The sequence below is a fragment of the Asparagus officinalis genome, chromosome 1 (assembly GCF_001876935.1).
Source record: "Asparagus officinalis chromosome 1, Aspof.V1, whole genome shotgun sequence".
Taxonomy (NCBI): domain Eukaryota; kingdom Viridiplantae; phylum Streptophyta; class Magnoliopsida; order Asparagales; family Asparagaceae; genus Asparagus; species Asparagus officinalis.
The window spans coordinates 74,322,116-74,333,956 of NC_033794.1; the positions used below are offsets into that span (position 1 = coordinate 74,322,116).

At 38.3% G+C, this 11,841-nt stretch overlaps 1 protein-coding gene across 2 annotated transcripts in view; it reads left to right on the forward strand.

Moving 5' to 3' along the window:
* LOC109826065 (probable RNA-dependent RNA polymerase 5) overlaps nucleotides 1-11,841 on the forward strand; it is a 53,581-nt gene that overhangs the window by 31,977 nt on the left and 9,763 nt on the right. For both annotated transcript variants that reach the window (XM_020393024.1, XM_020393031.1), the window contains exons 12-14: nucleotides 1,931-2,079; nucleotides 2,550-2,772; nucleotides 2,926-3,151. In XM_020393024.1, coding sequence (XP_020248613.1) covers nucleotides 1,931-2,079; nucleotides 2,550-2,772; nucleotides 2,926-3,151 — 598 coding nt within the window. The remainder of the gene's footprint in view (nucleotides 1-1,930; nucleotides 2,080-2,549; nucleotides 2,773-2,925; nucleotides 3,152-11,841) is intronic.

The window sequence follows — 11,841 nt, forward strand, 5'->3', positions numbered from 1 at the left end:
CCCAATTAAACCCAATATTTTCATATCAACTCATTTTAAGGCGATTACACACGATATTATCTAATCTCAGCTTTTCTACATTGCATGACTAACTATTGAGTGAGAAATTAAACACAAAAAGCTCACTCTATTCATCGTCACTTAATGCTCAATGTGTAACTTACAAATTCTAAGAGTTCGGTAAAATCAAGCCTTAACTATTCGACGATGTTATCTCTTCTCAAAGTATCATATCCACAATCCCGTAGGTAGAAAGTTTGCACCTCTTGCACGCATTACCATCTTAGATAAAAGCTTACCATGTTGATCGAGGCAAACGTCTGATATTTAAACTCCTAATTCCTGTGGGTTGCATTTGTAATCAAAAGGGTATAATTATCATCATCCATAGTTAAACTATTATCACAAGAGTCATCTTAAAATATGGCTCATATCATTGGGAAGAAACTCATTTTCATATTGATAATAACTTGGTGTTGAGTTTGGGCTAAAACTCAAATTCAAGGAAAAACTGTATTTTCGGACTTTTTTGGTTCAATCGAATAATTATCAAAACATAACTATAAAACTACTAAATAAAACTTTGAACAGACCTAATACAAAGTAACAAAAGTGTTCACAGAGTTTCACATCAATGGAAATCATACGAAAAAGTTACAGGATGAAATGACTCGTAAAACAAAACAAAACAGCCTGTGTAGGTTTTCAAGCGTATGAATTATCTCACCAGACGTTTGAATTGTGGACCAGACATTTGACGATTTGGACCAGGCATTTGATCTTCGAACAAAAAAAACTCAACTTTCAGAAAAGCAATATAGTGATGTTTGAAATTTTGCCCAGACATCTGAAACGTGAGCCAGAGGTCTAAAAAATATAACCAGACGTATGAATATGGAGTTTTTAGCAGATTTTGTAGATTTGAATGTATGGTTTTGTTGTATCTTTCTTGTGTCAATCTTAGGGGTACTTTTCTAAATTTTTTTAAATATGAAATCACGAATATACATACTTATAACACATATCATGGTCGATAATTCGATTAGAACAAGATTTTTTGTCTAGAGTTTTGGTAAAACTTTCCGAAACATTGTCAAAACTTGTTATTTTCATGTAAAATGAAATATAGCATATATTACCATCAAAACTAACATAATATAAATGTGATCAACTAATTTTCATCAAATTTCTGAAACAATAAGGTTCAAATCAAATATGTGCATATTTTTCACCAAAAATATCGCTGTAAACTCAAAAAATACATAAAAAAAAGAATGCAAATAATCATGATGGATCAAATTACATTTAACATAAAGAATTTAAACATATTTAAGAATCAAAGGTGGAAAGAAACAAGTTGGTGCTTGCCTAAGAGTTTTTCTACCGAAAAGATGATATCGAAACCGACAAATGTATGTCGAAAAGCTATACTCTTCCTCCATGTTTGGCTGGTCCTATGAGTGAGGAATCAAAAAACTCTAAACTCCAAGGTTATCTAGGCATTGTATGAGGGTTTCACGGCTGAATGGGTTGACTAACGGGTTGACCACTTTTGACTTAAAGCCCGTTTAAGATTTTAACTTATAAACCTTTGTAAAAACCGTTATTTAGATAACTAAAACGCAAAGATTCCTTTAAACTAATAAACAAAAAGAATCTCTCATCTTTCATCATCGGAAAATCGATTACGGAATTATTTACTAGTCTAGACGACATGTGATGTTGCAAATTTCACAACGCAGTTGTCTCTAAGGGAATTTGTCGCCGAGTTCAATAGTACACTTCAGGTGATGTTTGGGGGTGTCTAGACCTTTTTTTATCTCATAATGCTATTTTGCATGAACCTGTATCCTTTATTTTCTTGGTGTTTGTTTTTGGCTAATTGAATGTTGGACCACTAATATTATCTTATTCTTGTCACTTCATGCAGCAATTTGTCCAAGAAGTCACGCTTGTCTAAATCGATAATTATGCTGCTTCATTATGGAGGAGTCCCCCAAGAGTATTTTCTTGAACTAACTAGGAAGGCGATCCTGGATGCAAAAGATGCGAAATTGTCAAGAAAATCTGCACTTGGAGGTAACGTCTGAATTAAAGTTATTGATCAATAAAGCAGTAGAAACATTTGCATGTTGGGTGATTTTGTCATTCCCCATTAGGTAGAGTGAATACTCCATCTTGTATACTGTAAAAGTTTTAGGTTCACTTGATATGCAGTGTTAGTCCTCAATACATAGGCTTGAGATTTCCTTCGTGAAATCGTATTCTGGATGGTACCAATGAGCCAAATCTTACGAGGGCCTAGTTTCAAATATCGTCTTTAGTTTCAAATATCGTCATTAATATTTCAAACTGCATCTTCATGCTAGAGGGCTTCCTATGTTCGCTTGATATGTATTGTTAGTCTAGAGAACTCATTAACTAAGTCTTTGGGTGAAGCAGTTACCTAGCCTGTATTTATATGCTACTTTGATATCTAACCTATATTTATACTGATATGTATTATATTTATATGCTACTGTGCTAATTCATTGTTTTTATGTTTAAAGTTGCATCTTTGCATGGAAACATGGATGACTTTCTCGTAGCGAGAATGATTGCCTGTGGAATACCACTCCATGAGCCGTACCTGGAGCATCAGTTATCAGTGATGACTCGGGCAGAATGGAATGGCCTTAAGGCAGCAAAAATTCCTGTGAACGATTGTTATTATTTGATGGGTACGGCTGACCCTACAGGGACGCTAGAACCTAATGAAGTTTGTATCATACTGTATGCATTCCTAATCCTTCTACCTTTTCTTGCAACACATGTTGGGAAATTTTCAGTTGGATGTTCAGTTTACTTGTTACTAATTTTTTTTAGCTTATTTGGTGCACCATAAAAATCTTACAATTGCATTTTGTGTGCTTTCCATAAATGCAGAGAAAATGGACAAGTGTCTGGAAAAGTGCTAGTCTTCAAGCACCCAGGTTTGCACTTCGGAGATGTACACATTGTAAATGCTGTGTATGTCAAGAATATGGAAAAGATCGTGGGGAACGCAAAGTACGCCATTTTCTTCCCTACAAAAGGGCAAAGGTCCTTGGCTGATGAGATGGCAAATAGTGATTATGACGGAGATCTTTACTGGGTTTCTAGAAACGCACAGGTCAGTTTTCTTTCTGCTGGTTGATTTGTTACTGAAGTAACAATTCAGTTACCAAGTTGCATGCTTTCTGGTTCACAACTGTTTAATGTGTGAGAATAGATATACTTAGTCCACACACATTTGCACATTATTATTTATTTCTTAACAGGCTTTCTGTATTTGTAGCAGGATCCTTATTGGCATGTGTCTTTCTACTTTTAAAAACAAACGCCCCATGTCATGGGCTCATTTCTTTCTATTTCTACAAAAATCATGGTGCTGGAGTTGACTTTTATGATTAATTGAGGTCTAACTTAACCTGACAAAACTTCTTCCCAAGTGACTAGGCAGCTGAATTAGTGTGTATAGGGTCATCAAAGTCTGTTCTGTTTTGCTTCCTGTATCCTAACTCATATTCTTAATAGCAACTCATCTGAAATTCTCAAGGCATGGGTAACTTGCTATAAGTTCTGTTTATTAAGCTTTTAAACTAGTTATAACCATCGATTACAAAAGCGAAGAAGACTACTGAGTCTTAGTTCTGAAAAGTATTACAAACCTACATGTGATCTATACTACATTATAATGAAAACATTGCCGATATAGAAAGATTGAAGGACTGATGGAATCTCTTTCTACTTTGAGGTTTTAGGGTTAACTGATGTTTAGGGTAAATTTACAAATCCGGAGAATTTTCCTGCCAGTGACAAATCAACACGGGTAATATTTAAAATTTGGTAAATTACAGTAAACTCCCAAGAACTTTCAGCATTTTGCAGTGAAGCCCCAATAACTTTCAAAATCACACTAAAACCCCAAGAACTTTCAACATTTTGTAGTAAACCGCCAATAACTTTCAAAATCAGACTAAACCCCCCATAATTTTTGGAATTGTAGAGAACCCCTAATTAAGTTCCCGCATTTTGCAGGTAACCCCCATAAATAAAAAAAATTAAAATAGATAGTTAATAAGATCGAATTTGATTTAAAAGTTTTTTTTTGTCACATGTATTTTAACTAGTGATATATAAAAGGGGAAACAAAAAATGAATCATGAGATGAAAAGAGCTACATGGGTGATATCATATTGGTAAGTTGGTACTTGAAACTATGACTTCACAACCCACTCAAATTCTCTGCTCCCTAGCCACATGGGAAAACTTATCTAAAACTAGGAGGAGAAATACCCACTTCTTTGCAATGTTATGGATGACAAATCATGATAGAGCTGCATAAGATCTAGGGGAGTCCTTTGTGCAAGTAATTGACACTTTTCTTAGTCTAGAGTATAATGATAAACATGTGTAAGTAGGTCTTCACAATCCACTCAAATACTCTGTTACTTAGCCAGATGCAAACTTATCTGAAATTAAAATGAAAAGCACCCTCTTCTTTACTGTGGTATGGATGGAAAGTCAAATTCAGGTTGCCTAAGGTCCAAAAGAGTTGCACTATAAAATTGTGCAATCTGTTTAAAGATATGATTCCTGGGGTGAGAAATATGGGTATGCTTGGTACCAAGCACAAAAGGTTATGCTTGGTAGTGAGGTGTCAAATCCCCCTCCACTCATTCAAATGTGGGAACAAATTCACATGTGTAGTGAGTGGATGAGGATGTGACACATTACTACTGTTAGAAGTGAGAAAATCAGAGAGTCATTTTTATTTCATTCATCTCCATGGGTATATATAGGGTTACATATGGGTAATAGGCTAATGGGTTAATGGGCCCTAACCCGATAACCCAAGAACTAATTCTAACACTCCCCCTCAAGCTGGAGCATATATATCAATCATGCCCAGCTTGTTACATAGAATGGAAAACACATTAGGTGAAGTAGCTTTAGTGAGAATGTCAGCTAACTGTTCCGAAGATGGAGTGAACTGAAAAGATATCACTTTCTTTTCTCAAGCATCTCTGACAAAATTACAATCAACTTCAATGTGCTTAGTTCTCTCATGAAACACTGGATTCTTTGCAATGTGGATAGCAGATTGATTATCACAATGCATAGGCATAGATCCAGGCTGCGAAAAGCCAAGCTCGGTCAGCAGCTTCTGTAGCCATATCATCTCACAAACAGTATGAGCCATAGCCCTGTATTCTGCTTCTGCACTAGATCGAGATACTACATCTTGTTTCTTGCTCCTCCAAGTAACCAGATTTCCTCCAATAAAGGTGCAAAATCCAGAAGTAGACTTTCTATCTCCTATATCTCCCGCATACCCAGCATCAGAATAGGCAGAGATGTGTAAATGTCCATGTTTCTTATACAGTAATCCTTTTCCCGGACAGCTTTTAACATAAGCCAAAATTCTTAGAGCAGCAGTCCAGTGAACCTCTCTAGGTATATGCATAAACCTGCTCAATACTCCCACTGCAAAGGTGATATCAGGTCTGGTCACAGTAAGATAGATCAACTTGCCAATCAATCTTCGATATCGGCCTGCATCATCTAGGAGAGGACTATTATCACGCCACAAGTCCACATTCACTTCCATGGGAGTGTTTGCTGGCTTACACCCCAAAAGGCCCATTTCTTCTAAAAGGTCCAATACATATTTCCTTTGAGATAGAAGTAAACGATCCTTTTGATATGCAATCTCAATCCCAAGAAAGTATTTGGGTTTTCCCATATCTTTGGTCACAAAGTGACGTGAAAGATACTCCTTAGTCTCTGCTATGACAACAAGGTCACTCCCAGTTAGCAGGATGTCATCAACATATACTGCCAGAACCACCAGACCAGATGTAGTGCGCCGGATAAAGACGGAGTGATCAGACTGACATCGTTTGAAACCGACACCAGATATAGCAGTACTAAATTTCTCAAACCATGCCCGTGGACTCTGTTTGAGACCATAAATTGCCTTTTTAAGCTTGCAGACCGTATTCTCCCCCTGAGCAACATACCCTGGAGGTTGCTCCATATAGACTTCCTCCTGCAAGTCACCATACAGAAAGGCATTTTTGACATCCAGTTGAAACATTGTCCAGTCCAGATTAACAGCCATTGAGAAAAGTAGGCGAATGAAATTGAGACGGGCTACGGGGGAGAACGTCTCAAGATAATCGATCCCATAGGTTTGAGTATATCCCTTAGCAACAAGACGAGCTTTATAACGATCAATTGAACCATCGGTATGATACTTCAAGGTATAAACCCACCGACAGCCAACTACAGTAGCGCCCGTTGGAGAAGATACAAGATTCCAAGTCCCTCTAGAAACAAGTGTATCCATCTCCTCATCCATGGCATGTTTCCAAGCAGGATCTAATACGGCCTCCTCATATGACCTGGGTAGAGATATAGAGGACAAGGACAAAGCAAACTGACGAGAAGAGGGAGTAAGACGGTCATAGGAAACAAAATCAGATATAGGATGATTAGTACAAGACCGTTTACCTTTTCGCTGAGCAATTGGAATATCTAGATCAGAAGGAGTAGAAGGAGGCAGACTTGCAACGGGAGATGAATGTTCGGCTGGAGCAGAGAGAGAGACAGGAACTTTTGAACGACGACAATAAGTCAGTAGAGGTGGTGGTGCAGATGGCATAGTGGAAGCATTTTGTAGTCCTGGAGAAGATCCATCAGCAGTAGGAACTGAAACAGGTAGTGGAACAGCAGTAGGAGCAATAGACGGAAGGGGCACAGATGGACTGACAGTTGGGGGTGAACCAGTCAAGGAGAAGTATGGAATCGACTCAAAAAAGGTTACATCGGCAAACACAAAATATTTCCTGGTGGATGGATTATAACATCGATACCCTTTTTGAGTACGCGAGTAGCCTACAAAGACACACTTAATAGACCGTGGAGACAGTTTATCCAGTCCAGGAGACAAATCCTGAACAAAGCAAGTACAACCAAAAACTCGAGGAATCACAGGGAAAGGCCTTCTGTCAGGATAAAGGCAGGTGAATGGTATTTTACCATTAATAACAGGAGAGGGCATCCTATTGATCAGGAAACATGCACTGAGGACCGCATCAGACCACAAATACTTTGGTACATTCATATGCACCATCAGGGTTCTAGCAACGTCTAAAATGTGTCTATGCTTCCTTTCAGCAACTCCATTTTGTTGTGAAGTGTGAGAACATGATGTTTGGTGGATAATACCAATATTTGCACAAAAACGAGAGAGGTCATGTTTCATGTATTCCAAAGCATTATCAGTACGAAGGATACGAATAGAGGTGGAAAATTGGTTTTTGATTTCTTTATAAAATATTTCGAAAATGGTGGAAACCTCAGATCTCTCTTTTAAAAGATAAAGCCAAGTCATGCGAGAGAAGTCATCAATAAAGACAAGAAAATATCTGTAACCGTTCACGGAAGGTATACGACATGGACCCCAAACATCAGAATGGACTAACTCGAATGCAGAACTGCTGCGTTTATCAATACGATTGCCTCCTCTCTCATGCCCCGAACCAATCGTCATTCCAGTTGCTAGGTCCTGAAAAACACAATGAGAAGGGAAAAATGTGACTTTGCAGTTGTTGTGTTTTGTGAATTGACTGATGGAAAGTAAACTAACAGGAAATTTGGGAAGATATAAAACATCAGTAAGAGTAAGCGATGAAGTAGCATGAACTACTCCATCACCAAGAACTGGAGAGTATGTCCCATCAGCGATCCGGACCGATGGAAAATTGTCAGAAAGGTTTAAGGAAATAAAGTGGTCCTTAAGACCCGTCATATGAGAAGAAGCGCCAGAATCTAATACCCATGGTCTATGAGGAGAGGCAATGTAGGCATCCATACTTGAAGAGGATGCATGAGTAGCAGAATAATTGTTCTGAGAGAGATCGAGTTGACGCAATCGGTCATACTCAGCATGAGAAATCTGAATAGTGGAGGGAGCAGTAGTAGTAGGAGAAGCAACAGAGGTAGGTGTAGTATCAGCAATCTTGGCCCATGCAGGTCTACCAAACTTCTCCCAACACTTCTTAGAGATGTGATTAGTCCGTCCACAATGTATGCACTGACGAAGATTCTTGCCAAGGTCAACATGTCTGCCACCAAAGGTGCCACGTCCTCCCCCTGTGTCGCGGCCACGTCCTCGATCACGACCACGACCTCTGCCACGTCCGAAGAACATAGCAGACTGATCAAGCGATGGAGCGGACGGTGTAGAAGAAGCAGTAGTTACTCCAGTAGTTACTTGCATAACTCTAGAGAAAGTAGCAGTCAAGGAGAGGATAGTATCTCCCCCTAGCATTTGGCCCCGTATCTGAGATTGCAAGGTGGGACTCAGATCGGACAAGAACTTAGAGACAGCAAGGTCCCTACGATATCCCAACAGTGTCGTGGCATCCGTAATAGCGGGCTGATGCATTTCTAATTCATCGATCAGACTCTTTAGTTCACCAAAATATTCGGGTACAGAGCGATCGCCCTGTTGAAGAGAGAAGACGTTCATACAACTCGAATACACGGGATGCATTTTTCTCATTCCCGTACATAATTTTTAAATTATCCCACATTTCCTTAGCAGTGTTCGAGAACATGACACTGCTACTGATTTGGGCGTCCATGCTATTAAGGAGCCAAGTCATCACACAACAATCAGCAGAGATCCATGCAGTATACGTAGGATCAGTAGAAGCAGGAGGAGGGGCCATAAGATGAGCTAATTTGTTCTGAGCTCCAATGAAAATGCGAAAGGCCTGAGCCCAAAGAAGATAGTTTGTGCCATTTAACTTCACAGTGGTTCCCAATACAAGTTTGGGAGCAGATACCTCAGCTGTGGTAGGGGTAGTAGTTATAGCAACAGAAGAACTGTCAGATCCTGTCATTATTACAGAATAGGATAGTACGAAAACAAGAGGATCACAATCTCCGTGTATAAAACCCGAAGGTTTAAAAACAGAAACCCGAAGGTTAGAATGGAACCCGAAGGTTAGAACCCGTAGGTTAGAATAGAAAACCCGAAGGTTTAAAACAGAAACCCGAAGGTTAGAATGGAACCCGAAGGTTAGAATGGAACCCGAAGGTTAGAATAGAAAACCCGAAGGTTAGTGTGTAGGAACCCGAAGGGTTAGAATAGAAAACCCGAAGGTTAATCATGTAACAAATTTTTTTTTTTTGCTTCTGTTTTTTTTTGTTTCTGTTTTTTTTTTTTTAGACTCTACAAACTCAGACTCAACTACTACAAATTCTACTCAACAACGGCCCAACAAGTCAAACAAAAAAAGGCCCAACAAATAAAACAGAGGCCCACACTCAACAAAACAAAAAAGATCTCAGACTAACAGCGACATTCAACACAAAAAAAAGGGAAAGTAAAGAAAGGCATCAAGGCGTCGACGAGCTTCGGAGAGGGATCCAAGGGCGGCGATGACGAGCGCGATGACGAGCGCGAAGGAGATCGGGGGTCGGCGAGCTTCGAAGGCAATCACGAGCAAAGTAGCGGCGAGCTTTGAAGACGAGGACGAGGTTCGAAAGATATCTGGCAGCAGCGGCCCGCGAAGAAGACGAGGACGAAGGTGGAGGACCAGGATCGGGATCTGAAAGGAGGAAGGTGAGGATTAGGGTTCCGTAGAACAGTAGCAATTTTTTTTTTAAGGTGTTTGGCGGCTAGGGTTTTGGAGGCGGTAGGGTTAGGGTTTTGGAAAACTTCTCTGATACCATGTTAGAAGTGAGAAAATCAGAGAGTCATTTTCATTTCATTCATCTCCATGGGTATGGTCTTGCATATAGCAATAGTTGCCAGTAAATTCACATAATTGGACCAAAGGATTGAATGCTAGGAATTGGAAACGTAATACAATATGTGTATTCACGGTTAAATCCCTTTATTACTAATTTACTATATCAACAACAATGTTTAGATCATACCTTCTCTTTGTCATCTATGGTCCCTTGTTTCTTCGTTTAATGTGAAAATTCTCATGTGGTTAGAATTATATGGTAGATTGCTCATTGACAATAATCTTTTCGAGAAGAGTTGGCCACATAATCCTACATATGTCCTGTAATAATAGTTTGAGGTCTAATTACCAATTCTTCTCCACGCATTTACACTTTTAATATTAATATTTAGGGTCCTATTCTCATGGATAAAGCTCCAATCCACTTTCGTCATCTACTTTAGCTCTCTGGAATTTTGGTGCCAAAACATCACCTTACGTCCTGGACAATTATTGTATGAGGTCTACCCAATGCTAGATGCAGAGGCGCATAATAGATCGATGTGAACATCATGAGCTGTCCCGTAATAAAACCAATTGTTGCCGCCTAATTATTGGGATTGTGTTGTTCTTGCTTGCTACTCATACATTTGGATTGAGTGAAATGAGATCGTGTTTCTAAATAAACTTAGATAACGCAAATGATCTTTGTCTATTGATTCTACGTTGTGTTTTAAAAGTAAAAGGCGAGTTAAGGCGATGAGATCCTATGTTGCCTGAGGCCGGGCACCAAAAAAGGCATCGTGCAAACCAAGGTCATAAATATTATGAATAATATGCAAATATCAATGAATAGCAACATGATAAATTAATCACAACTATATTTTCGAAGTCTCAAATTCAATAAGTCATAAATTATCTAAATCTAAATGAAGTAATAACAAATATTGAGTAATAATATTAACAAATTTCAATGAATAGCAACAAGACAAAATAATCACAACTATATTTTCAAAGTCTCAAATTTAACAAGTCATAAATTATCTAAATCTAAATGAAGTAATAATAAATACTGAATAGTAATTTTAACTTGTAATTGCTAGCACAGACAGTTAAGCAACAAACTTTAAACTTTTAATGTTCAAATTGTGGCATGTCCTCATAATGACATAGACAATATTACAATGAAAAATAGCTAGAAACCAACAAAAAAAAGAAACAAAAATTCAATAACAAATTTTTTTACTTTATTGGGAACAAAGACAAACATTTCGCGCTCCCAAAAATTTAAAACATAAAAAAACACTTCGCGCTTAGCATCTCATGCCTTAGGCGAGCGCTTGAGGTGCCAAAGTGTACTCTTGAGGCCCAAAAAGGGCTTGCCTGATCAACCTTCATCACATGGCAATACACAAGGCCCTAAGCTACAAGACCACTTTGCCTAAGGCACTAAGGTGTGTCGCCTTTAAAACTCTTATCATGTTTGTGTTTGGTATGACAACACCACCTTACAACTGAATAGACGTTCGATTCAGTGAGCAACATAACACCTTGATCTAATAAGCTACATTAGTCTCTTTCCTCATAATATTTCATCTCATAACATCCTTTTGTTCTTCTCCTTTTTCTCCCTCTTCTTCTTCATCTCCTTCCTCTCCCTCTCCCTCTTCATGTATATCTTATAATATTTCATTTTCTTAATAAGTCTTCTGCGAGTCTTGCCCGGTTACTAAAAAAAATTATATATACATATTATAAACACATGTATATATAAGAATGGGTATGCTTGGTACCAAGCACCAAATTTGGTGTTTGGTAATGAGGTGTTCACTTCTCATTCACTCATTCAATTATCCAACACATGTGCACCCATGTGAAAGTAGTCCCCTTCTTTAAATAAGTGGATGAGAATGAACAACCTCACTATCAAGCACCAAATTGGTGTTATGCTTGGTACCAAGGACAAACTTGGTGTTTGATAGTGAGGTTGCTCATTCTCATTTATATCATTTATATGAGAATAATGGATATGTTTGGTACCAAGGACAAACTTAGTGTTTGATAGTGAAAT